Source organism: Anomaloglossus baeobatrachus, chromosome 3 (assembly GCF_048569485.1).
Source record: "Anomaloglossus baeobatrachus isolate aAnoBae1 chromosome 3, aAnoBae1.hap1, whole genome shotgun sequence".
Lineage (NCBI taxonomy): Eukaryota > Metazoa > Chordata > Amphibia > Anura > Aromobatidae > Anomaloglossus > Anomaloglossus baeobatrachus.
The window spans coordinates 368395617-368422971 of record NC_134355.1 but is presented as its reverse complement, the minus strand read 5'-3'; the positions used below and the strand labels follow the sequence as shown (position 1 = coordinate 368422971).

Below are 27355 nucleotides of genomic sequence, written 5' to 3'. Positions count from 1 at the left end.
GACTGGGTTGGTGATGTCGGGTATCTGATAGATGCCTGACCTCACCAACCCCAGGGCTTGATGCCAGGTGACATTACACATCTGGTATTAACCCCATATATTACCCCGTTTGCCACCGCACCAGGGCGCGGGATGAGCTGGGACGAAGCACCAGGATTGGCGCATCTAATGGATGCGCCACTTCTGGGGCGGCTGCGGCCTGCTATTTTTAGGCTGGGGAGAGTCCAATAACCATGGACCTCCCTAGTCTGAGAATATCAGGCCCCAGCTGTCTGCTTTACCTTGGCTGGTGATCCAATTTTGGGGGGACCCCTACGTGTTTTTTTAAATTATTTATTTAATTTAAAATAACAGCGTGGGGTGCCCTCAGTTTTGGATTACCAGCCAAGGTGAGGTTGCCAGCTGTGGTCTGCAGGCTGCAGCCGTCTGCTTTACCCTAGCTGGCTACAAAACTAGGGGGAACCCTACGTCATTTTTTTTTTTCATTTTTTTGGCTAAATACAAAGCTAAGCACCCCTTAGTGCCACATGAAAGGCACCAAAGGGTGCAAAATTACAAAATGCAGGAGAGTGGGACATTATGTGTCTTTCTGCAATTATAATGACAGAAAAGACTGATATGAAGTGCACAAGCACAGGAAAATCACCACAGCGCTCTACGCTGTGAAAACCAGTAGAAAATGGCACTGGAGGGAACATGTGACCGCCTCATGTAGGATGAAGCTATGGATCCTGGGTAAATTTATGCATTTACCCTCCTTCAGTTTTTTTGCAGTACACAAAAAAAATGGAAGGCACACGGATGACAAACAGATGACATACGGACCGTCTACTGAACGGAAACGGATGGCACACGGATGCACCCGTGAAAAAAACGGACTGTTTTTTGCAGACCGCAAAAATGGATCGGTCGTGTTAATGTAGCCTTATTCTGATCTGCCGTTTATAAACAGCAGGCAGAAATAAGTGAATAGCGCCCCCCAGCGTCAGAAAATCTCTGGGGTTTCAGGGCTAACTGAGACCCTGGAGATCATGATTCAGGACGGTTTTTCCGGTCCCCACTCACGTGATCACAGGTATACACCGTACACCGATGATCACGTTACAGTAAATGACAGCGCCGGTAAAAAATTATTTATCTCCCATCTGGCATGAACAAACACTTCTTCTCCACTTCTTCTCCACTTCTCCACTTCTTCTCCACTTCTTCTCCACTTCTCCACTTCTCCACTTCTCCATTTTTTCTCCACTTTTTCTCCATTTTTTTCTCCACTTTTTCTCCATTTTTTCTCCACTTTTTCTCCATTTTTTCTCCACTTCTCCACTTTTTCTCCATTTTTTCTCCACTTTTTCTACATTTTTTTCTCCACTGTTTCTCCACTTTTTCTCCATTTTTTCCTCCACTTTTTCTCCATTTTTTCTCCACTTTTTCTCCACCTTTTCTCCACTTTTTCTCCATTTTTTCTCCACTTTTTCTACATTTTTTTCTCCACTTTTTCTCCATTTTTTCTCCATTTTTTCTCCACTTTTTCTCCACTTTTTCTCCACTTTTTCTCCACTTTTTCTCCATTTATTTCTCCATTTTTTTCTCCACTTTTTCTACACTTTTTCTACACTTCTTCTCCACTTTTTCTCCAGTTTTTCTCCACCTTTTCTCCACTTTTTCTACATTTTTTCTCCACTTTTTCTCCATTTTTTCTCCACTTTTTCTCCATTTTTTCTCCACTTTTTCTCCATTTTTTCTCCACTTCTCCACTTTTTCTCCACCTTTTCTCCACTTTTTCTCCATTTTTTCTCCACTTTTTCTACATTTTTTTCTCCACTGTTTCTCCACTTTTTCTCCACCTTTTCTCCACTTTTTCTCCATTTTTTCTCCACTTTTTCTACATTTTTTCTCCACTTTTTCTCCATTTTTTCTCCATTTTTTTTCTCCATTTTTTTCTCCACTTTTTCTCCACTTTTTCTCCACTTTTTCTCCATTTATTTCTCCATTTTTTTCTCCACTTTTTCTACACTTTTTCTACACTTTTTTTCAACTTTTTCTCCACTTTTTCTCCACTTTTTCTCCACTTTTTCTTCACTTTTTCTCTACTTTTTCTCCACTTTTTCTTCACTTTTTCTTCACTTTTTCTCCACTTTTTCTCCACTTTTTCTCCACTTTTTTTCAACTTTTTCTCCATTTTTTCTCCACTTTTTCTTCACTTTTTCTCCACTTTTTCTCCACTTTTTCTCCACTTCTCCACTTCTTCTCCACTTTTTCTCCACCTTTTCTCCACTTTTTCTACATTTTTTTCTCCACTTTTTCTACATTTTTTTCTCCACTTTTTCTCCACTTTTTCTCCACTTTTTCTCCACTACTTCTCCATTTTTTCTCCACTTTTTCTCCACTTTTTCTCCACTTTTTCTCCACTTTTTCTCCACTTTTTCTCCACTTTTTCTCCACTTTTTCTCCACTTCTTCTCCACTTTTTCTCCACCTTTTCTCCACTTTTTCTACATTTTTTCTCCACTTTTTCTCCACTTCTCCACTTCTTCTCCACTTTTTCTACATTTTTTCTCCACTTTTTCTACATTTTTTTCTCCATTTTTTCTCCATTTCTTCTCCATTTTTTCTCCACCTTTTCTCCACTTTTTCTCCACTTTTTCTACATTTTTTTCTCCATTTTTTCTCCACTTTTTCTCCACTTTTTCTCCGTTCTTTTTCTATGGTCGGTCTACCCATTAGCTCTGCCATGCATAGTGTAGCTCTACACCTACTGCACATGTTACTTTATGATTGACATCTCTTTCGTACCAGAGCTGTCTAAGCCTACTCTGACCCCATATTTGTCATTACTATATTGTCCTTGTACTGTATTATGACATTTGTATCATGTGTTTCATTTCTTGCTGTGTTGAAATTTTTTTGCTGCATCCCAATTGTACCTCTACATTGTTCGAGTTTATGTTATTGTTTTCTCACTCTTATGTGATACTGATTATTGTCATTTTTCATGATTACATGCAGATAAGTCCAATCTGACGAAGGCTCAGGCCGAAACGTCATTTGTAACTTGTTTTGGACAAAAACATATACAGTGCCTACAAGTAGTATCCAACCCCCTGTAGATTTAGCAGGTTTGATAAGATGCAAATAAGTTAGAGCCTGCAAATTTCAAACAAGAGCAGGATTTATTAACAGATGCATAAATCTTACAAACCAACAAGTTATGTTGCTCAGTTAAATTTTAATACATTTTCAACATAAAAGTGTGGGTCAATTATTATTCAACCCCTAGGTTTAATATTTTGTGGAATAACCCTTGTTTGCAATTACAGCTAATAATCGTCTTTTATAAGACCTGATCAGGCCGGCACAGGTCTCTGGAGTTATCTTGGCCACTCCTCCATGCAGATCTTCTCCAAGTTATCTAGGTTCTTTGGGTGTCTCATGTGGACTTTAATCTTGAACTCCTTCCACAAGTTTTCAATTGGGTTAAGGTCAGGAGACTGACTAGGCCACTGCAACACCTTGATTTTTTCCCTCTTGAACCAGGCCTTGGTTTTCTTGGCTGTGTGCTTTGGGTCGTTGTCTTGTTGGAAGATGAAATGACGACCCATCTTAAGATCCTTGATGGAGGAGCGGAGGTTCTTGGCCAAAATCTCCAGGTAGTCCGTGCTATCCATCTTCCCATGGATGCGGACCAGATGGCCAGGCCCCTTGGCTGAGAAACAGCCCCACAGCATGATGCTGCCACCACCATGCTTGACTGTAGGGATGGTATTCTTGGGGTCGTATGCAGTGCCATCCAGACGTTTGGACGTCACGTGTGTGGTTGGCACCAAAGATCTCGATCTTGGTCTCATCAGACCAGAGAACCTTGAACCAGTCTGTCTCAGAGTCCTCCAAGTGATCATGAGCAAACTGTAGACGAGCCTTGACATGACGCTTTGAAAGTAAAGGTACCTTACGGGCTCGCCTGGAACGGAGACCATTGCGGTGGAGTACGTTACTTATGGTATTGACTGAAACCAATGTCCCCACTGCCATGAGATCTTCCCGGAGCTCCTTCCTTGTTGTCCTTGGGTTACCCTTGACTCTTCGGACAAGCCTGGCCTCGGCACGGGTGGAAACTTTCAAAGGCTGTCCAGGCCGTGGAAGGCTAACAGTAGTTCCATAAGCCTTCCACTTCCGGATGATGCTCCCAACAGTGGAGACAGGTAGGCCCAACTCCTTGGAAAGGGTTTTGTACCCCTTGCCAGCCTTGTGACCCTCCACGATCTTGTCTCTGATGGCCTTGGAATGCTCCTTTGTCTTTCCCATGTTGACCAAGTATGAGTGCTGATCACAAGCTTGGGGAGGCTCTTAATTAGTCAGAAAAGGCTGAAAAACAAACATGTGAAGCTCATTGTTCTTTGTGCCTGAAATACTTCTTAATACTTTAGGGAACCAAACAGAATTCTTGTGGTTTGAGGGGTTGAATAATAAATGACCCTCTGAATAAACTTTTCACAATTTAAAAAAAAAAATAAAAAAAGAAATAACATTCTTTTTTGCTGCAGTGCATTTCACACTTCCCGGCTGATCTACAGTCCAAATGTCACAATGCCAAGTTAATTCCGAATGTGTAAACCTGCTAAATCTGCAGGGGGTTGAATACTACTTGTAGGCACTGTATGCTTATGAAAAAAAAAAATTTCTTAATACGGGCCAATAAAGAGTGATTTTGCATTACTATCCGTTGGGACTTACTGACTTAGTCTGGGAGATTTAGAGTGCCGAGGTTACTCACTAATTTTATCTATTATTACCTCTGAGCACCTATATACCAGTGAGCAGAGCTTCCGCTACAGTAGTTCTCCTGATTAGGCATGCCCTTACCTCATGAGCAGGGCATTGCAGCTTTGGTAGCAACCATTACGACATGGACTCTGCTGCTGTGGACCCGGGGAGAGTGAGTGCAGATTCATTGCACCCACACTCCTCATATGAAGGGTCCGCACTCCTAGAAAATGGGGGATACATTCCCTGAGTGTCTCCCCCCCATATTCTAGATGGTCCAGAGTCGTCGTGGGACCCCTTTATTTTTTTTCTTACAATAAATTGGTGAAAAAGGAAATGTTTTGGGGACTGTTTTTTCAAATAAATTTCTTTTGTCGATTTTTTTTTTGTTAGTACTGGCAGTTTATGATGTTGGGTATCTAGTGGATGCGCCACGTCTGGGGTGCCTGCGGCCTGCTATTTTTAGGCTGTGAAGGCCCAATAACTATGGACCTTACCACCCTGAGAATACCAGACCACAGCTGTCCGCTTTACCTTGGCTGGTGATCCAATTTGGGGGGGACCCTACTTTTATTGTGTAATTATTAATATTTATAAAATAATTATAAAAAAGAGCCTGAGGGGACCTCCACATTGGATCCCCAACCACGGTAAAGCTGCCAGCTGTGGTTTTCAGGCTACAGCCGTCTGCTTTACCCTAGCTGGCTATCAAAAATGGGGGGACCCAACGTCATTTATTTTTTAACTATTTTTTAAATAGAAAAAATTAATGAGCTTCCCTGTATTTTGATTGCCAACCAAGGTAACGGCAGGCAGATGGGGGTGGCAACCCATAGCTGTCTGCTTTATCTGCGCTGAGAATCAAAAATACCGCGGAGCGCTACGTCATTTTTTTAAAGATTTATTTTTACAGCACTGTGATGTCCAGCAATCAAAATACAGGGAAGCCCATTTTGTTTTTAGTTATTTAAATAAATAATTAAAAAAATATATATGGGCTCCCGCTGCATTTTTTGTATTGCTAGCTAAGGGTAATCCAAGCAGCTACTGGCTGCTAACCCCCACTGCTTGGTGTTACCTTCTCTGGCAATGGAAAATCCAGGGAAGCATTTTTTATTTTTTTTGTCAAAAAACTACAAAAAAAGGACGTGAGCTTCGCCATATTTTTGTATGCTAGCCAGGTATAGCAGGCAGGTGCTAGAAGAGTTGGATACAGCGCCAGAAGATGGCGCTTCTATGAAAATGCCATTTTCTGAGGCGGCTGCAGACTGCAATTCGTAGCAGTGGGGCCCAGAAAGCTCAGTCCAACCTGTGCTGCGGATTCCAATCCCCAGCTGCCTAGTTGTACCTGGCTGGCCACAAAAATGGGGCAAAGCCTACGTCATTTGTTTTCTAATTATTTCATGAAATTCATGAAATAATAAAAAAAGGGCTTCCCTTTATTTTTGGTTCCCAGCCAGGTACAAATAGGCAACTGGGGGTTGGGGGCAGCCGTACCTGCCTGCTGTACCTGGCTAGCATACAAAAATATGGCGAAGCCCACATAATTTTTTCAGGGGGCAAAAAACTTCTGCATACAGTCCTGGATGGAGTATGCTGAGCCTTGTAGTTCTGCAGCTGCTGTCTGTCTGTATGGAGAAGAGCAGACAGCAGCTGCAGAACTACAAGGCTCAGCATACTCCATCCAGGACTGTATGCAGACGTTTTTTGCCCACCAAAAAAATTACGTGGGCTTCGCCATATTTTTGTATGCTAGCCAGGTACAGCAGGCAGCCACGGGCTGCCTCCAACTCCCAGTTGCCTATTTGTACCCGGCTAGGAACCAAAAATATAGGGAAGCCCGTTTTTTTTAATTATTTCACTTATTTCATGAAATAATTAAAAAACAAATGACGTGGGCTTCTCCCTATTTTTGTGTCCAGCCAGGTACAACTAGGCAGCTGGGGATTAGAATCCGCAGCACAGGTTAGCCCGAGGTTTCTGGGCGCCTCTGCTGTGAATTGTAGTCCGCAGCCGTCCCAGAAAATGGCGCTCTCATAGAAGCGCCATCATCTGGTGCTGTATCCAACTCTTCCAACAGCCCTGGAGCCGGGTGGCTTGTTGGGTAATCATGAGTTAATACTGGCTTTGTTTTACTAGCCAGTATTAAGCCAGAGATTCTTAATGTCAGGCACGTTTGACCCGGCCATTAAGAATCCCAATAAAGGGTTAAAAAAAAGACACCACACAGAGAAAAAAAATACTTTAATAGAAATAAATACACAGACACATTAGAGACTCCATCTTTATTACCCCCTGTCAGCCCTCCACGATCCATGGTCTTCTGTCTTTCTCGTTCAACAAATGCAGCTCTGCTACATCACTGCTGCATGGGGGAAGACGCTGCTTCCCGTGGAGCATTCACTCCGTGAAAGCTGCACGAGAAGCAGCGTGCAGCCTTCACTCCGTGAGTGATCAGTGCTGCTAGCGGTAACAGCGGTAACGCTGACAGACACATTACCATAGCAACGGTGCTCCCGGAGCCGCGGTTAGCGGTGACGTCACCGCTAACTGCGTTGCTATGGCAACGGTGATCTCCGTTAATGACCGGCTGTGTCAGCCGGTCCCTAACGGTGCGGGGAGTCGACCGTGTGCTAGAGCATGTCGCCGGTACACGGCGATACACAAATGTGCACCGTGTACCGGAGAGATGCACTCGCAGGTCCTACATGACGCGTCATAGTCATGTGACCAGTCTGTAGCCAATGAGATAATAGCCACGTGACTGGTCACATGGCTATTTTGACGTCACGATAGGTCCTGCATCTCTGCTGGCAGTGCCGGTCACCGGGAGGATTCAGCGATCATCGTATGGAATAGCGGCAGGAGACAGAGTGTAGGAGGGATCGTGGGGACCGGTAAGTGTTATGGCAATGTTTATTAACTGTATGTGTACATTTATAATGCATTTTTATGTGTTTGTGATTGCCTCCCATTATAGCCTATTGGTTCGAGTTCGGTTCGTCGAACGTTCGAAGAACCGAACTCGAACGGGACCTCGGCTCGGCGTACCGACCTCGAGCCGAACCGCGACCGGTTCGCTCATCTCTACAGTCCACAGCTATGGAAATGAGCGATGGGGGACGGCCTAAAGTGGCAGGAGGGAGAATAACGGACACCAGGCAGCCCGCCCCCATGTACCATTTAAAGTATCCGCATACCAAAAGGTACCACTTTATAAAGTATTTCTTTTGGTCTAAAAGGGGGCACAATAATAACAGGAACCTTGCTGGAATACAGCCGAGGAGCTGCAGAGGGGGAATCTTTTATGTTTAGTGCAAAATTTCTGCTGACAGGTTCCCTTTAATAGTGTTGTCTATTTGTACAGTGCATTGTCACACAAATGCACCAAGTCTAATGAACCACTGACATAAGTGGGTCTAACAAAGTTTAAATTTCTTTGTTTATTGGATATTGTGACCCTAGTAGGGCGACTTTAAGGTTCACCCGCCAAAATAACTAAGTTGGGTTGTTGCTAAGTGAGTTTATTTGAAATAATCTTCAGGTTTCGCGTATACTTGATCAATCGAGTGTAACTGTGAAACTGCCAACTGTCATTTAATTTCTTTTGCGTTGTATTTCTTCTTTGCTTGTTTATCCAACCCTCCTCCATCTCCCTGTTCCCATATAATAAAAACCTGTTAAAGTCACCACTGAGTCATCCTCACTTCATGTTATATTTCTGGCCTTAGTACAGCATCATTTGACTGGCTAGAGTCAGTACCATCTCTGCCTTCTACGGAGATACTGTAGTTGTCCTTATCTCCATGTTCCCTTAAATATACAAATACATTTTAAAGAGAACCTGTTAATATGATAATGTAGTCCAAACCTCTGCTGACTCTGAGATTTTTGGTCCAATGGGGTCCTATCAGTGACTGACAGCTATTCCTGCATGCGCTTTTATACAAGAAATTTGTTATTCACGGATAGAACAGCCCACTGGACCGAGAATCCCATATAGAGCAGAGCTTTAAATGATTAAAGGAACCTGTCACGAGATTTGGCGACTATAAGCTGAGATATATAAGTCCAAGTCCAGGTATAATGTAAAAAACACTTTTATAATACTCACTTAGGTGGGTGGTCCAGTCTGATGAGTGTCACTGCTCTCCGGTCCGCCGGTTACTCTCTGCGGTCTGGCGCCTCTTGTCTGCAGCGATTGGCATCCTCCTTCTTCCGAGGCCCATGTGCATGACGCGTCCTACGTCATGCACACGAGCCAGCATTGAGGTCCAGCACAGGTGCACTTTTATCTGCCCTGCTGTGGCCAGATCACAGTATTATAGTGCGCATGCGCGGGCAGTCTTTAACATTTTCTCATACCTGCGCATTACAGTACTTTTATCTGCCCTCAGCAGAGCAGATCAAAGTATGCCTGTGCAGGACCGCAGTGTCGGCCAGTGTGGATGATGTAGACGTGTCATCCACACTGAGCTGGATAGAAGGAGGACGGAGATCGCAGCAGAGAGGAGGCGCCACACCGGGGAGAGGAGGCACCAGACCGGAGAGCAGCGACACCCATCGGACTGGACCAACTCCCTGGGTGAGTATTATAAAAGTGGTTTTTTTACGTTATATAGTGCAGTCTGGGCACCTATATACAGCATTCTCGAATGGCCGCAGGTTATGGTTGCCAAATCTGGTGACCAGCTCCCTTTAAAACACAAGTTATATCATACCTTTTCTCCCAAAAGGATATATCTACTCAGCTACTCCTGCTCCATACCATGGTGACTGCAGATTGGACTGCATTTTCATGTTGAGAGGTTCCCTCATGATCTTGTTCGTCATCATTAATTTCCTGATCATCTTCAGTAACTGTGGTAAGGAGTTTGTGTCACCCCTGCGAAGAACTTCAGTGGTACAGTGCGTGTCGTTACATCATATAAGTAATTCTGACAAGATAGTGACTCTCTGAATATAACATAAAGGCGTGTAATTCTAAGGGGGACACCATGTGATCACATGACCCAAACGGGAAGGATACCATTACTTTTCAAATAGAATGGATTATATGTATTAGGAGACTAGTGACAGAATGAAATAAGCAAGAAATTACTGGAGTGCTTACTTTAACAATTGTTCTGATTTATTCTAGAAGCCGCCTGTCTATAATATTTTATTAGTCTGTTTGGCAGGTGTTAAGGCTGCTTTACACCAGACAATCTATCTTGCGATAGATCGTCGGGGTCACGGTTTTTGTGACGCACATCCGGCATCGCTGGCGATGCCGGCCTGTGTGACACCTCCTAGCGACGCAGTATTGCTCACAAATCGTGAGTCGGGTACTGCTCGCTAGGTTCCATAATATCGTTTAATTTAGTTGACCATCGTTTCCGTGGTAGCACACGCCGCTCCGTGTGACACCACGGGAACGATGAGCAGCTCACCTGCCTCCCGCGGCCGCCGCTGGCTCTATGTGGAAGGAAGGAGGTGGGCGGGATGTTTACGTACCACTCATCTCCGCCCCTCCGCTTCTATTGGCCGGTGGCCGTGTGACGTCGCTGTGACGCCGAACGTCCCTCCCACTCCAGGAAGTGGACGTTCTCCGCCCACAGCGAGGTCGCACGAGAGGTAAGTATGTGTGACGGGGGTTACTGACTTTGTGCGACACGGGCAGCGATTTGCCCGTGACGCAAAAAGGACGGGGGCGGGTACGATCGATTGTGAAATCGCACAATCAGTCGTACCGTGTAAAGCAGGCTTTACTACAATACTTTTTATATTGGCAGATTTATTGTTTTATTTTCCTTCTTGCTTAATCCCATGACAAAAGCAATAGAAATATTGCACAGTTACTACAGAGTAAACAAGTAACCTGACTGTATAAATATTAACTTGATCAGGAAATAAGTGTTATTTTAACAATTTTAACAGGCTTTAAATGATAGGTGTGGAGAGATTTAATTTTGTAGTATTTGAGCAGAATTTAGATTAGATGAGACGACAGGATATACACCGTAATCTGTCAATGGTGAATATCTCAAGTAAAGTGGTATATCTTGAGAATAAATCTGTGTATATTTCTTTTCTAGATCCAGCACTTTTACTGGAAGTTAATAAGTGGAAAGAACAATTAAAAAACTTTTCTGCTCAAGAAATTGGAAGGACATTAGTGTTTCTAAATGGTTCGTCTGTGGAGTGTCGATTTCGAGAATGCAACTTGGGAAATTTAATATGTGATGCTATGGTATGGGGCTGTAATATACTGAAAGATACTCATTTCTTTGTTCTAAAATTATGCTTGAAATACACAGCAAGGGTCTGATTCATTATTGCACTTGCACCTTTCTTTGTTTAGGTTTTCGTATTTTAAGCCCACTTTTGATTTAAGCCAATTTCTTCTTTTAATTTGCTCTATTTTATATGTGCTCCCTTGGTTTCGTTTTTACGTTCGCCAATGTATTCCAATTTGCAGCTATTTTATTAATTGCAACTGGAGATGAGCGGATCTTATGAAATTCCAACCTGCAGAATTTAAAAAAATATATTTATTTGCAGCAAATAAATTAGCGTGAATCTCAATACTGAAAAGTGTGTAATTGCTACTGTACAATATAATAGCCTTAAGCCCACTTTACACGTTGCAATTAGTTGTACAATCGCATTTGCGATGTGACACGCCCAGGTTGCATACGGGATCTATGAGATTTCACGTTGGTCGTTCATTTGCTGTCACACGAGCGTTAGTAGTCTATGTTAAATTGATCAATGTTATGTGCGATCCTTTAGATCATGTGCTCTGTGACGTATGCATTGGGCACCTTTTTTTTTTTTTTTATTTATTGACTTGACAAGCATGTGTAATGTGTAGGGATGCGTTTTTACTATGTCATCTGCCATTCAGCTCTGCTACATGGCCGCTAACAGCAGACACAGACAGCCATGTAGCAGAGCTGAATGGCAGATGACAGCAGACACAGACAGAGCCGCACTGTCAGAATGAACTCGGGTGAACTTCACCCGACTTCATGGTCATGCTGCGGCTCTGTCTGTGTCGCGCCCTGATTAGCGGTCACCAGTGAAGACTCACCGGTGACCGCTAATCTCCTGAGTAACTGAAGTTAGCAGCCCTCTCTCATACTCACCAATCCCCGATCCCCGGCGCTGCACGGCTTTCTCACTGCTCCGGCGGCTTTTACTGTTTTGAAAAAGCCGGCCGCCCATTAAACAATTTTGTATTCCCTGCTTTCCCCGCCCACCAGCGCCTATGATTGGTTACAGTGAGACACGCCCCCACTCTGAGTGACAGGTGTCACACTGCACCCAATCACAGCAGCCGGTGGGCGTGTCTATACTGTGTAGTGAAATAAATAATTAAATAATTAAAAAAAACGGCGTGCGGTTCCCCCCATTTTTAAAACCAGCCAGATAAAGCCATACGGCTGCAGGCTGGTATTCTCAGGATGGGGAGCTCCACGTTATGGGGAGCCCCCCACCCTAACAATATCAGCCAACAGCCGCCCAGAATTGCCGCATACTGTAATACTTATTCTATGTTCTGAGGATTTCGATAGCGTAGGGCAATGACAATCAGAGACGAGTTCCGGGTACAAGATGTTTTATAGTATGTAACCACGGTAGATACAGAACAAACACAACAACACAATAACACATACAATACTTTCCGGAATAGACGCGGAGGGGATTCCCGGGGCCACGCACCGGACTCCCCCAGGGAGACCACCAGAGCGAACCCCTATACAGGGACTGTCCGGCAATCTACCCCGGAAGGCCTAAATGTGCAGCAGCCGGGATAAGGAGCAAGCGGTAAAGTCAATGAGTGTCCGTACGGGAATGTTTGTCCAGAATGGTTACGAACCAAAAGAGAACCAGGCGGAGTGCTGACCGAAGATGGTAAACGGAATCCGGGCACAGCCTTGAAGAGCCGGGTACAGTCCAGAGTCAATCGGTAGGTAGTCTTTTAGGGGAATCCAGAGGCAATCAGGAATAAGCAGCAACACAGCAGGAGCACACAGCAGGCAGTATACTCAGGCACTGGACTGGACTTAGAGGCGGCCTTTTAAGCAGCTGGACAGGAAGTAGGGCAACAGAACGGTAACCTCCATGTTAACCGAGGGCAAGGGCAGTCAAAAGAGAACTGGAAAACCTGGAAACCTGACATAACTCCCCCCCCCAGAGACGGCCTCAGGACGGATCAGGGCCAGGTTTGTCCGGGTACCGTCGATGAAACTGAGCAATCTTCCGGGGTGCCCGAATGTTACCCACCGGTTCCCAGGAATCGTCCTCGGGGGCGTACCCCTGCCAACGTACCAGATATTGAAGCCGACGACGATGGAGCCGGGAGTCAATAATGTCCTCAACCACGAACTGCTCCTCGCCGTCGACCATCACAGGCGGAGGAGGAGGCACAACACGACCATGAAACGTATTAGGGGAAACGGGTTTGAGGAGAGACACATGAAAGACTGGGTGTACCTTTAGATGGTGCGGTAACCGAAGCCGACAGGCCACAGGGCTCACGATCCCGGTGATCTTAAACGGACCGATGAATTTTTGTCCCAGCTTCTGTGAAGGAACACCCAATCTTAGGTTTTTGGTGGATAACCATACAGAGTCCCCTACCTTGTACATGGGTGCCGGTTTCCGGTGAGTGTCTGCCGACCTCTTGTAACGCTCCTGGGCCGTAGCCACGGTGTCCTTTAGAACCTCCAGATTTTGTCGTATTTCCGTCAATCTGTCCTCCACCGCTGGCACCGAAACCGCAACCGGTGACCTAGGCAAGATAGTCGGATGGTAACCCAGGTTAGCGAAAAAGGGCGTTACCTTAGTGGAGCTGCTCTGAGTGTTGTTGTAGGAGAACTCCGCCAACGGAAGCATCTTCAACCAATCGTCTTGGAGATGGCTGACATAACAGCGAAGGTATTGTTCCAGGGTTTGATTCGTCCGTTCGGTTTGTCCATTTGTCTGAGGATGGTATGCAGAAGACAGACAGACATCAATCTGGAGTGCAGTACAAAACCCCTTCCAGAATCTAGACGTGAACTGCACGCCCCGATCGGAGATGATCTCGTCTGGTACCCCATGCAATCGGAAGACGTTTTGGATAACCAAATCCACTGTCTCTGCGGCTGAGGGTAGACCGGTACACGGAATGAAGTGAGCAGCTTTAGTCAATCGATCTACCACCACTAAAATGGTATTATGCCCGCCTGAGACTGGCAACTCCACAATAAAATCCATGGAGATAGACCCCCAAGGGCGAGATGGCACGGGTAACGGTTGGAGGAGTCCCGTAGGAGCCACACGAGGGACCTTGCACCGGGCACAAACCACACATGAGTGGACATAGTCCTTCACGTCCTTTAAACAGGTAGGCCACCAGAAAAACCGGCTCAGGAATTCCTGCATCTTCTGTACCCCCCTATGACCGGCCAACACGGAGTCATGAACCAACTTGAGAACCCGAAGTCTTACGGCCTCCGGGACATAAATGCGTCGTTCTCTTAACCACACACCATTCCGAAGAACAAGAGTTACATCATTCGGGGGGGCAGCAAGAAATACATCACCATCATAGGCCAGCTTGATGTCCTTCCACAAGTCCTGGTCCTGGAGTACTCCAACGAAATTGGCATCTGATAACACGGTCTGAGACGGGGTTCCAGGCACGGAGTCCACGGCATGGATTCGGGACAAGGCATCGGCTTTCCCATTACGTGAACCTGGACGGTATGTAACGACAAAATTGAATTGGTTAAGAAATAGGCTCCAACGGGCTTGCCGTGGAGACAGGCACCTGGCAGACTTAAGAAATTCCAGATTACGATGATCTGTGAGTACTATCACTTGCTGCGCGGCTCCCTGTAAGTGGTGTCTCCATTCCTTGAAAGCGGCAATAATCGCCAATAATTCCTTATCCGCAATGTCGTAGTTCCTTTCCGCAGGGGACAACCTGCGGGAAAAGAAGGCACACGGATGCAGGAGACTCTTGTCCCCGGTCCTTTGAGAAAGAATGGCCCCTAATGCGTAGTCGGAAGCGTCGACCTCCACGATGAAGGGAAGTGCGGGATTCGGATGCACTAGTATGGGTGCTGAGGTAAAACATCCCTTGAGACGATGGAACGCTTCCTGAGCCTGGGCGGACCATACAAACTTCTGTCCTTTCTTAGTCAACAGAGTGATGGGACGAACAATCTCTGAAAAGTTACGGATAAAGCGTCGGTAAAAGTTGGCAAAACCGACAAAGCGTTGTACCTCTTTGATGTTTCCCGGTTCCGGCCAGTCTAGAATTGCTTGTATCTTGCTAGACTCCATGTTCAGCCCCTGAGGAGAGATGACATAACCTAAGAATTGTATTTGTGAGCAGTGGAACTCGCATTTCTCCAGTTTAATGTATAGGTGGTTTTCCCTCAGCCGGGTAAGTACGGTCTTGACGTGCTCCTGGTGTTCCTGGAGAGAATCAGAAAAGATTAGAATATCATCCAGATAGATCACCATGAATTGGTCCATGATATCCCTAAAAATATCATTAACTAGATGTTGAAATGCCGCAGGAGCGTTACAAAGTCCAAAAGGCATCACTAAATACTCAAAATGTCCGTACCGACATCGGAACGCGGTCTTCCACTCGTCTCCGGGACGTATACGAAGCAGATTATATGCCCCACGGAGGTCCAATTTGGTGAATATCTTTGCCTGTTGGACTCTCTCCAATAGCTCCGGAATCAACGGTAACGGATACCGGTTCCGGATGGTTATTTTATTCAGTTCCCGGTAGTCAATACAGGGTCTCAGAGTCCCCTCCTTTTTCACAAAAAAGATGGGTGCCCCTGCGGGCGAGGTAGACGGGCGAATAAATCCCTTGGCCAGGCTTTCATCGATATACTCCTTTAGGGCTTCCAACTCAGGTGCCGCCAACGGGTAAACATGACCAAACGGGATTTCTGCCCCTGGGAGTAAGTCTATGGGGCAATCATACGGTCTATGCGGAGGAAGCCGATCGGCCTTTCTTTTGTCGCATATGTCAGCGAAGTCATGATAAACCGGGGGTAAAACGGGTACCTGTACCGTGCCTTCTGCATGTGGTGTTACCGGAACCGGAACAGTTGGACAAATGGCCGGACCACTCTGCGGCGGGAAGGATATCTCCTTAGTTTCCCAATCGATGACCGGATTTGCAGACCGTAGCCACGGAATACCTAAAATAATCGGAAAATGTGGAGAAGAGATCATCATGAAAATAAGAGTCTCCTGCTGACCTGGTTTCATCACGCATTCTAGCGGTACTGTTTCCCGATCCACTGGTCCAGATGTTAACGGAGATCCGTCTACCGTCTCCATGGTAACCGGTGAGGATCTTGGCTGAGTCCGGATACCGTGTTTACTGGCAAAAGAAAAGTCCATGAAATTTCCCCCTGCCCCAGAGTCTATCATTGCAGAGGTAGGAATTAGCTGTCCCTCCCACCGGATCTGAATGGGGAGTGAACAATGGGTATATTTCCCTTCTGAGTCCTTCGGTGAGGTAGACATTACAGTCAAGGGAAATACCGCATCCAAGTGTCCACTTGCCTCAGAGATATCAGACTCTGCGTCCGTGTTGTCACACTCTGCCATGGCTGCCAATACCTTATTTGGGCGATTCGGACGTTTCGGGCAGTCGATTAAGAAATGGTCCGATTGACCGCAGTAGAAACACAAACGCTCACGGAGCCGGTGTTCACGACGTTCGTTGGTCTCTCGTCTTTGCAGAGAGTCCACTTGCATAGGAACGTCCTCGGCCTCCCGTGGCGTCCTGAAAGCAGGTTCTCTGGAAGGAAACGTATTATTATTTATACGGTTTATAGCTGCCCATTTTTCCTGTCTACGTTCCGTCAAACGGGTATCTATGCGCACACAGTGCTGGAGAAACAGGTCAAAATCCCCTGGGGATTCGGAACGGGCTAACTCGTCCTTGATGGTACCGGACAAACCCTTTCTGAAAACGGACAATAATGCATTGTTTCCCCAGTCGGTGTCTACCACTAACCTCCTGAACTCAGTGGCGTATTCAATGACAGAGCGCTTTCCCTGACGTAAGGAAAGGAGAGCAGATTCAGCGGTAGCACGGCGATTCGGATCATCAAACATCTGCGCCATTGCGTTCAGAAAGTCATCTAGGTGGTTTAAACGGATGTCCCGATTCTCTATCATAGGATTAGCCCAAGCCAGTGCTCGTGAGGTTAATAACATGATGATACATAACACCTTTGACCGGTCAGAACGGTAATAATCAGCATGTACATCGAAAAACAGTATACATTGGTTAATAAATCCACGGAACTGACTACGATCACCATTGAAACGGAATGGGGGTAACCTAGGCATACCGGCAGCTGGTACGGACGTAGTGGGGACGGCTTCCTGAGCCTCCACTCTGACTTGCAAATCCTGTATAGCCGGACCCAGTACCTGGTGATCATGGCCCAGCTGTGTTTCCACATCTCTAAGCTTAGTCTGCACCACCTCCATCTCCTGCTGCAGGGAGTTAATCATGGAAAACAGCTGATCTACTCGTGTCTCAGTCATTGCCCCAGCGAAATCCTCTAGTGGCCTGAGTATAATGTAATACTTATTCTATGTTCTGAGGATTTCGATAGCGTAGGGCAATGACAATCAGAGACGAGTTCCGGGTACAAGATGTTTTATAGTATGTAACCACGGTAGATACAGAACAAACACAACAACACAATAACACATACAATACTTTCCGGAATAGACGCGGAGGGGATTCCCGGGGCCACGCACCGGACTCCCCCAGGGAGACCACCAGAGCGAACCCCTATACAGGGACTGTCCGGCAATCTACCCCGGAAGGCCTAAATGTGCAGCAGCCGGGATAAGGAGCAAGCGGTAAAGTCAATGAGTGTCCGTACGGGAATGTTTGTCCAGAATGGTTACGAACCAAAAGAGAACCAGGCGGAGTGCTGACCGAAGATGGTAAACGGAATCCGGGCACAGCCTTGAAGAGCCGGGTACAGTCCAGAGTCAATCGGTAGGTAGTCTTTTAGGGGAATCCAGAGGCAATCAGGAATAAGCAGCAACACAGCAGGAGCACACAGCAGGCAGTATACTCAGGCACTGGACTGGACTTAGAGGCGGCCTTTTAAGCAGCTGGACAGGAAGTAGGGCAACAGAACGGTAACCTCCATGTTAACCGAGGGCAAGGGCAGTCAAAAGAGAACTGGAAAACCTGGAAACCTGACACATACATTATATGCGACAGTTCTGGGACTGTACCCGGCTCTTCCCGATTTGCCCTGGTGCGTTGGCAAATCGGGGTAATAAGGAGTTATTGGCAGCCCATAGCTGCCAATAAGTCCTAGATTAATCATGTCAGGCGTCTATGAGACACCCTCCATGATTAATCTGTAAGTTACAGTAAATAAACACACACACCAGAAAAAATCCTTTATTAGAAATAAAAACACACACATATACCCTGGTTCACCACTTTAATCAGCCCCAAAAAGCCCTCCTTGTCCGGCGTAATCCAGGATGATCCAGCGTCGCATCCAGCGCTGCTGCATGGAGGTGACCGGAGCCGCAGCAGACACAGCCGCTCCGGTCACCTCCACACAGCAAATGAAGACAGCCGCGCGATCAGCTGCTGTCACTGAGGTTACCCGCGGCCACCGGTGGATGCAGCGGTGGCCGCGGGTAACCTCAGTGACAGCAGCTGATCGCGCGGCTGTCTTCATTTGCTGTGTGGAGGTGACCGGAGCGGCTGTGTCTGCTGCGGCTCCGGTCACCTCCATGCAGCAGCGCTGGATGCGACGCTGGATCATCCTGGATTACGCCGGACAAGGAGGGCTTTTTGGGGCTGATTAAAGTGGTGAACCAGGGTATATGTGTGTGTTTTTATTTCTAATAAAGGATTTTTTCTGGTGTGTGTGTTTATTTACTGTAACTTACAGATTAATCATGGAGGGTGTCTCATAGACGCCTGACATGATTAATCTAGGACTTATTGGCAGCTATGGGCTGCCAATAACTCCTTATTACCCCGATTTGCCAACGCACCAGGGCAAATCGGGAAGAGCCGGGTACAGTCCCAGAACTGTCGCATATAATGTATGCGGCAATTCTGGGCGGCTGTTGGCTGATATTGTTAGGGTGGGGGGCTCCCCATAACGTGGAGCTCCCCATCCTGAGAATACCAGCCTTCAGCCGTATGGCTTTATCTGGCTGGTTTTAAAAATGGGGGGAACCGCACGCCGTTTTTTTTAATTATTTAATTATTTATTTCACTACACAGTATAGACACGCCCACCAGCTGCTGTGATTGGGTGCAGTGTGACACCTGTCACTCAGAGTGGGGGCGTGTCTCACTGTAACCAATCATAGGCGCTGGTGGGCGGGGAAAGCAGGGAATACGAAATTGTTTAATGGGCGGCCGGCTTTTTCAAAACAGTAAAAGCCGCCGGAGCAGTGTGAATGCCGTGCAGCGCCGGGGATCGGGGATTGGTGAGTATATGAGAGAGGGGGATAGACTGACATGGACAGAGAGTGAGGGACAGAGATAGTGACGGACTGACAGAGATTAGTGCATGACAGACATTGTGAGGCGCTTCAGAACGCAGCTTTTCAGCTGCGCTCTGAAGCAGACCTTTTTTAAGCTGCGGTGCAGAGCGCACACCTGCGCACATAGCATCAGACATCAAAATCGTATGAGGGATGTCACACGTTACAATTGATTAGGTTCGTGCAACAAAACGCTCAATTCTAGAGAATGATACGATGTGTTTGCGATCAACGGTTTTGCGTTCAATCCTGATCGCATGTAGCTGTCACACGCAGATACCTCACAAACGATGCCGGATGTGCGTCACTTACAACTTGACCCCAACGACGGATTGTGAGATATATTGAAGCGTGTGTAGCGGGCTTTAGGCCTAAGCCACACAGCGAGAAAAACGGTGCGAGTGGAGAGCGATAAAACATCGCATTCCACTCGGACCAATATTAGCCTGTGTGCCAGCACCCATGAGCGATTATTTTCTCAGCCCTAATCGGACCGAGAAAATCGCAGCATGCTGCGACTGTAATGCGATCCTTGTTTCTCTCACACCCATTCAAGTCTATGGGGCGAGAAAAAATCGCACTGCACACGCGGTACACCGGTGTACCGTGCGTGCAGAGCGAGAATCACAATAATCGGCTACGGAGGAGAGAGGGAGAGAAATCCCCCCCTTCCACAGCGCTGGCCCACCCCTCCTCAGAACCGGCCCGCCCTCGGCAGCTGAGGTCCGCTCTCACAGTCGGACCTCAGTCGCAGGGACACTCGCATGACACTTGGCTCCTACTGTGCTGCCAGCGTCAGCCAAGTGTCATGCGAGGATCACACTAGTGCCCCATGTGGCCCTGGCCAGCTCCAGAAGAAAGGACTAGGGGAAACGATGTGCAAATTGGTAAGGAATTGGCTAAAAGATAGGAAACAAAGAGAAGTCATAAATGGTACATTCTCTAAATGGGCTATAGTCAGCAGTGGGGTACCGCAGGGATCTGTGCTAGGAGCAATTCTTTTTAATCTCTTTATTAATGACCTTGTGGATGGGATTGATAGTAAAGTGTATACACGTGTATTTTCTGAGAAATTCCAAGCTTTCCAGTATTGAAATGTGCACAAATTAATTCACCATGAATCAATGGGGGGAAATTCGTCGAAATTGGAGAATTTGAATTTCAAAAGATCCGCTTACCTCTATTTAATACCTAATAACTCCTAATGACATTACCTGTTGACAGGTCATTAATGACAGATATTGTGTTTTTGTTTTCCAAGATATATAATAATCTTCGGAATCCTGATTTAGTGAAATGGAATCATGTTTCCATGTGCATCCTGAATGGTGGTGGAGTAAGAGCATCGATCGATGAGAGATCCAGTAATGGTATGTATAAACAATTTGTTCAAATTATTAATGCATTGGATGCATATATAGTAAGCTGCTACTCTCCCTTTGACACTAAAGCCCGCTTTACATGCTGCAATATATCTCACAATGTGTCGGCGGGGTCACGTCGTAGGTGACGCACATCCGGCATCGTAAGTTACATTGCAGTGTGTGACAGTTACGTGCGATTGCGATTGAACGTTAAAACGTTCATCGCATACACATCGTACTTTTCTCTAGATTGTTCATCGTACCCGGGGTAGCACACATTGCAGTGTGTGACACCCCGGGAACGATAAACAGATCTTACCTATGTCCTGCGGCTCCCGGCCAGCAATGCGGAAGGAAGGAGGTGGGCGGGATGTTTACGTCCCGCTCAGCTCCGCCCCTCCGCTTCTATTGGCCGGCTGCCGCGTAACATCGATGTGACGCCGAACGTCCCTCCCACTCCAGGAAGTGGACGTTCGCCGCCCACATCGAGGTGTTATGGAAGGTAAGTATGTGTGACGGGGGTTAATCGTTTGTGCGGCACGTTCAACAAATTGAATGTGCCACACATACGATGGGGGCGTTGCAAATCGCATACGATATTATATGCGAAATTGCAACGTGTAAAGCAGGCTTAAGATAATCAGAGCTGCAATGATTACTTTCATCATTAGCTGATACAGATGCTAAAGAATATCTTTTTTTATATGGTTTGTTCTAAGTGTCTTTATGTATATTTAGGTTGTGCACTCAGCATTTGTTTCTAATTATAATTAATAAAAAACTGTGACCCATTTATATTCTTTTTGAAGAAAAATGTATCAAATTCCTACTTTGTTGCATTACATCAAAATCATTGGTAATAAAATAATGCAAAATTCTGGTTTGTCAGTAGGATTAACCTTTCTAATCCATCTATATGTGCATGCCGATCTTAGAAACCTTGATATCTGAAATCCGATGTTTTATTCCCGAGAAATCTGTCTTTCATAATATGTAAATGAGCTTTTAAGATCTATAGGCCAGGCGCCGATCTCACGGAGAATCTACCATATTTGTTTTACATAAAAGGAAGACTTGCAGTATGAGACATGTAGATCAGGAGAACGGATTGTCAGACATTACATGTCTCGCCCATTTAGTTTAAAATATGTTCTGGAGGCAGATATCAAGGCATCACTTTATTCAGCTTCCTTTAACTGCATGCCCATATAGACGGTTTAGGAGGGTTGATCCTACTGACAGATTAAGTTTAACCTTACAAGTGATATAATAATGACTATGTATGGAGTCTATTCTATGTATCAATACAATTATTCGTTAGTGTTTAGCTGATTGCTATGTATCTGGGGCTGCTCACATTTTTAATCTTTAATGAACATTATTATCCTCCCCTAAACATTTGCCTAATGTGGCCAAGCCTATCAAGTTGGGAGAGATGGATGTCGGCCAATCAAGTGTGCATTATTGTCTTTACTGTCCAAGCGTTCTACTAGCTTAGATGATGCTTGAGGTGAAAAGTGGAATAGAGATTGTTGTATAAAAGAAATCCTCCCAATAAAATGTTTTTCATTAAATCTATGTATATATGTACGTAGTTTAGTGTGAGCATATTAATATTCATACCTACAACTACTTTCTCTGTGCTCCATCGCTCTTCTCAATAATGTCACTGTTACTCAGAATGTCTGTCACAATGTGACTGCAGGTGTCAGATCAGGTACAAAAGAACTCCCAGCATGTGGCACAACACAGAGGGAATACCAGGGTAGCTATACAATGGAAGGCCCTGGCGCTAGGGAGAGGGGAATTGGGTCACCTCTTAACACTCACCTGAGGCTGAAGTCCCTAGAAGGGTCGTTCTCCCAGTGCGTAATCACGTGCCTAGGCCCTTGCTGACCATTAACTCACCCTGACTAGTGAAGGCCAGCGAAACGCTTGTCTCACGACTGCAATATGACAACACTAGGAGTGAAAGACAAACAAGTGGGGAAAGATGGAACAAATAATGCTCCACAACTTCTCCAGAAGGAACTTCTCATTTTTAACAGAAGCAACACTTCAGCTTCCTCACAGACTGTCTCCTTCAAAGTGGACAGCATAGATATCAGCTATAGACAGCATAGGATGGAGTGAGGAGTGGATATTTATGGCAGAAGGGAGTGACTGTAGCTGAGGTTACAACTACCTCTTAGATCACTGCAGAATAGAAATTAACCTTAACCCCTTCAGTACCAGAAAGAATGAAACACAGTCCAACTCAGGATAAACGATGAGCGAGCACTAAAGCAGATCTGAGATCAACAATACTCTGATTTTCTCATCCCAGGTCCCCCAAAGTTCACATCAGGCCATGTCACACGCGTGACAATCCGGCTCACTTTATGCTTTATTTGTGAGCCGGAAGTCTCTTTTACAATGTATGTCTATCAAACCTTAGTGTGACACTCCATAGACTTACAATGTAAAGGCCACTTCCGGGTCACGCAGAGCGCAGTGTGACCTGCAGATACTGCAGAGCGATTACATCACTGAGAAACAAAGCAAAAATACCCTGGATACCAGAGAAAGTGTTCAATAGTATATCAATACACTCACACTAAAGTACATGAATATTGACCCAGAATCAATTAAAAAAAACTTCATGGGAGGGTTTTTTAATACATTATATTCCTTGAAAAAGGTACTACTAATTTGAACAATCAGGGATTATGTAAAGTCTTGGACAGGAATGGATCCTCATCATGATCCTTTGATGTGGCATAGTGGCTTGTACACATAGCACCTTGCACACACAGTGGATTGTGCACATAGCATATTGTACACATACAGTGAGCGAAAGTATTGGATCCCTTGCTGATTTTGTAAGTTTGCCCACTGACAAAGACATGAACAGTCAATAATTTTAAGCGTAGGTTAACATTAACAGTGAGAGATAGAATATCCAAAATAAAATCCAGAAAATCATATTGTATAAATTATATAAATTTATTTGCATTTTGCAGAGAGAAATAAGTATTTGATCCCCTACCAACCATTAAGAGTTCTGGCTCCTACAGACCACTTAGACGCTCCTAATCAACTGCATTAAAGACAGCTGTCTTACATTGTCACCTGTAAAAAAGACTCCTGCCCACAGAGTCAATAAATCAGTCAAACTCTAACCTCTACAACATGGGCAAGACCAAAGAGCTTACTAGGGATGTCAGGGACAAGATCACAGACCTGCACAAGGCTGGAATGGGCTACAACACCATAAGTAAGATGCTGGGTGAGAAGGAGAAAACTGTTGGTGCAATAATAAGAAAATGAAAGAAATAAAAAATGAGTGTTAATCGACATCGATCTGGGGCACCATGCAAAATCTCACCTCGTGGAATATCCAGGATCATGAGAAAGGTGAGAGATCAGCCTAAAACTACATGGGGGAACTTGTTAATGATCTCAAGGTAGCTGGGACCACTGTCACCAAGAAAACAATTGGTAACACATTAAGCCGTAATGGATTCAAATCCTGCAGTGCCCGCAATGTCCCACTGCTGAAGAAGGAAAATGTGCAGGCCTGTCTGAAGTTTGCCAATGAACACCTGGATGATTCTGAGAGTGATTGGAAAAAGGTGCTACGATCAGATAAGACAAAAATTGAGCTCTTTGGCCCTAACTCAACTCGCAGTGTTTGGAGGAAGAGAAATGCTGCCTATGACCTAAAGAACACCATCCCCACTGTCAAACATGGAGGTGGAAATATTATGTTTTGGGGGTGTTTCTCTGCTAAGGGCACAGGACTACTTCACTGGACAATGGATGGAGCCATGTATTGTAAAATCCCGCGTGACAACCTCTGTCTTTCCACCGGGATATTAAAAATGGATTGTGGCTGGGTCTTCCAGCATGACAATGACGCAAAACATACAGCTAAGGCAACAAAGGAGCGGCTCAAAAAAAAGCACATTAAAGGGGGCTTTACATGCAGCCTCCATCGTTTGTGCGACATGGGCAAATTGCTGCTCGTGGCGCACAATATTGCTAGTACCTGTCACACATACTTACCTTCATAGTGACAGTAGGTGGCGAACAGCCTCTTTTTTAGGGGGCGGTTCATGCGGTGTCACAGCGACGTCACACAGCAGGCGTCTAATAGAAGCAGAGGGGGGGAGAGCAGCCGCATGAAAGTCATGCCCACCTCGTTGCCGGAGGACGCTGGTACGGTGTTGTTCGTCATCCCTGGGTTGTCACACGTAGCGATGTGTGCTGCCTCAGGAATGACGAACAACCTGCGTCCTAAACGAGGTTTTTGGGAAATGGACGACGTGTCAACAATCAATGATTTGGTAAGTATTTTGCATCGTTAGCAGTCGCTCGTACGTGTCACATGCAACGACGTCGCTAACGAGGCCGGATGTGCTGTGCGTCACGAATTCCGTGACCCCAATGACATCTCATTAGCGATGTTGTTGCGTGTAACGGGGCCTTAAGGTCATGGAGTTGCCTAGCCAGTCTCCTGACCTTAATCCCATTGAAAACTTATAAAGGGAGCTGAAGCTCTGAGATGCCAAGTGACAGCTTCAAAATCTTAATGTTTTAGAGATGATATGCAAAGAGGAGTGGACCAAAATTTCTCCTGACACGTGTGCAAACCTCATCATCAACTACAAAAAACATCTGACTGCAGTGTGTGCTTGCCAACAAGAGTTTTGTAACCACATATTAAGTCTTCTTTGCCAGAGGTATCAAATACTTATTTCTCTCTGCAAAATGCAAATAAATTTATATAATTTATACAATGTAATTTTCTGGATTTTATTTTGAATATTCGGTCACTGTTAATTTAGAGACTGTTCTTGTCTTTGTCAGTGGGCAAACTAACAAGGTCAGCAAGGGATGAAATACTTATTTTCGCCACTGTGGTGGCTTGAACACATAGCATATTTTACATAAAATGGATTGTACACATAGTAGATTGTACACATAGCACATTTTACACATAGTGGCTTGAACACGTAGCCTATTGTACACAAAGTGGATTGTAAATATAGTGGATTGTACACATAGCATATTGTACACAAAGTGGATTGTAAATATAGTGGATTGTACACATAGCATATTGTACACATAGTGGATTGTACACATAGCATATTGTACACATACTGTAGAGTAAGGAAACATAGCATATTGTACACATAGCATATTGTACACATAGTGGATTGTACACATAGCATATTGTACACATACTGTAGAGTAAGGAAACATAGCATATTGTACACATAGCATATTGTACACATAGTGGATTGTACACATAGCATATTGTACACATACTGTAGAGTAAGGAAACATAGCATATTGTACACATAGCATATTGTACACATAGTGGATTGTACACATAGCATATTGTACACATACTGTAGAGTAAGGAAACATAGCATATTGTACACATAGCATATTGTACACATAGTGGATTGTACACATAGCATATTGTACACATAGCATATTGTACACATAGCATATTGTACACATAGCATATTGTACACATAGTGGATTGTACACATAGCATATTGTACACATAGCATTAGCGTACTGAAAACCAGAAGAGAAAACCACAAGCCTTTATAGTATGTTAGTGCAGAATGGCAGTGCATTTATTCTTAGCCATATAATCATGTGCTCAAATTGTTCAAGATGTTCTGCCAAAAATCCCAACACTATGGTAATTTGTAGTGCCATTACATGCAGTTTTGCTTGTTTGGCATTGCATTAAATAAAATAATTCTGTACACCCCACTAGAGGCAGAGCAGTAACATCCTTTAAGGTGGCTTTACACACTGCAACATCGCAAATGACATCGCTGTAACGTCACCGGTTTTGTGACGTAATAGCGACCTCCCCAGCGACATTGCAGTGTATGAAAGTTGCTGATCGCTACAAATCGTTCAGGACCATTCTTTGGTCCTTTGTTTCCCGCTGTGCAGCATGATCGCTAGAAAGTCTCAGTGTGTAAAGGGGACTTTACAGCGACTTCGTTAGCGACTTCCCTTTCAAAAAGCTGCTTTACAACGTCCCCAATGACTAGCTAGGTCGTTCTGCAGGTCCTTGGGATCGCTGGTGGGATCGCTAGAAAGTCTCAGTGTGTAAAGGGGCCTTTAGGTATCTCTACATTGTATTTTACTTGTTTGAGGTTGCCGCTTTCAGATATTGTCTTTTCACTGCCGTGTGTAAGTTTTTCCTGTAGATCTATTAGAATCGATCATTAGATGTCTTTTTCCTTTTCAGTATATTTTCCATCCTTCTGAACACTCCAACACTTTTATTTTAGAAGACTTTTCAGCTATTATTGCCTATTCTAAAATTTCATTTCACATGAGATTTGAATTGTTTATTGCTTGTATTCATCGCTATAATTTGCTTTCCATTCATTGAAAACGCTGTTGAAATCTTCATGGAAGGTGCATGCTATTTTTATTTATGCCTATGTTACGTAGACCATGTCTCTAGCCAGACACATTCTTTGGCAAGCAAACCAGCACTGATGTCATAATTATATATTGTCTTCTGAGTCTTAGAAAATAAGAGGTATAAAAACCAGTGAATAATAAACACAATGTGCCGCTTTTCAATTTTCCTTCTATAATATTTAAAGTGTGATTTGATAGTAATTTTACCTGCACTGGATT

The 27355-nt window shown here is 44.9% G+C and overlaps 1 protein-coding gene across 1 annotated transcript in view; it reads left to right on the top strand.

Annotated features, from left to right (window-relative positions):
- NT5E (5'-nucleotidase ecto) overlaps nucleotides 1-27355 on the top strand; it is a 164329-nt gene that overhangs the window by 92970 nt on the left and 44004 nt on the right. The window contains exons 5-6 of the mRNA XM_075338420.1: nucleotides 10838-10992; nucleotides 20587-20695. Of these exons, the coding sequence (XP_075194535.1) occupies nucleotides 10838-10992; nucleotides 20587-20695 (264 nt within the window). The remainder of the gene's footprint in view (nucleotides 1-10837; nucleotides 10993-20586; nucleotides 20696-27355) is intronic.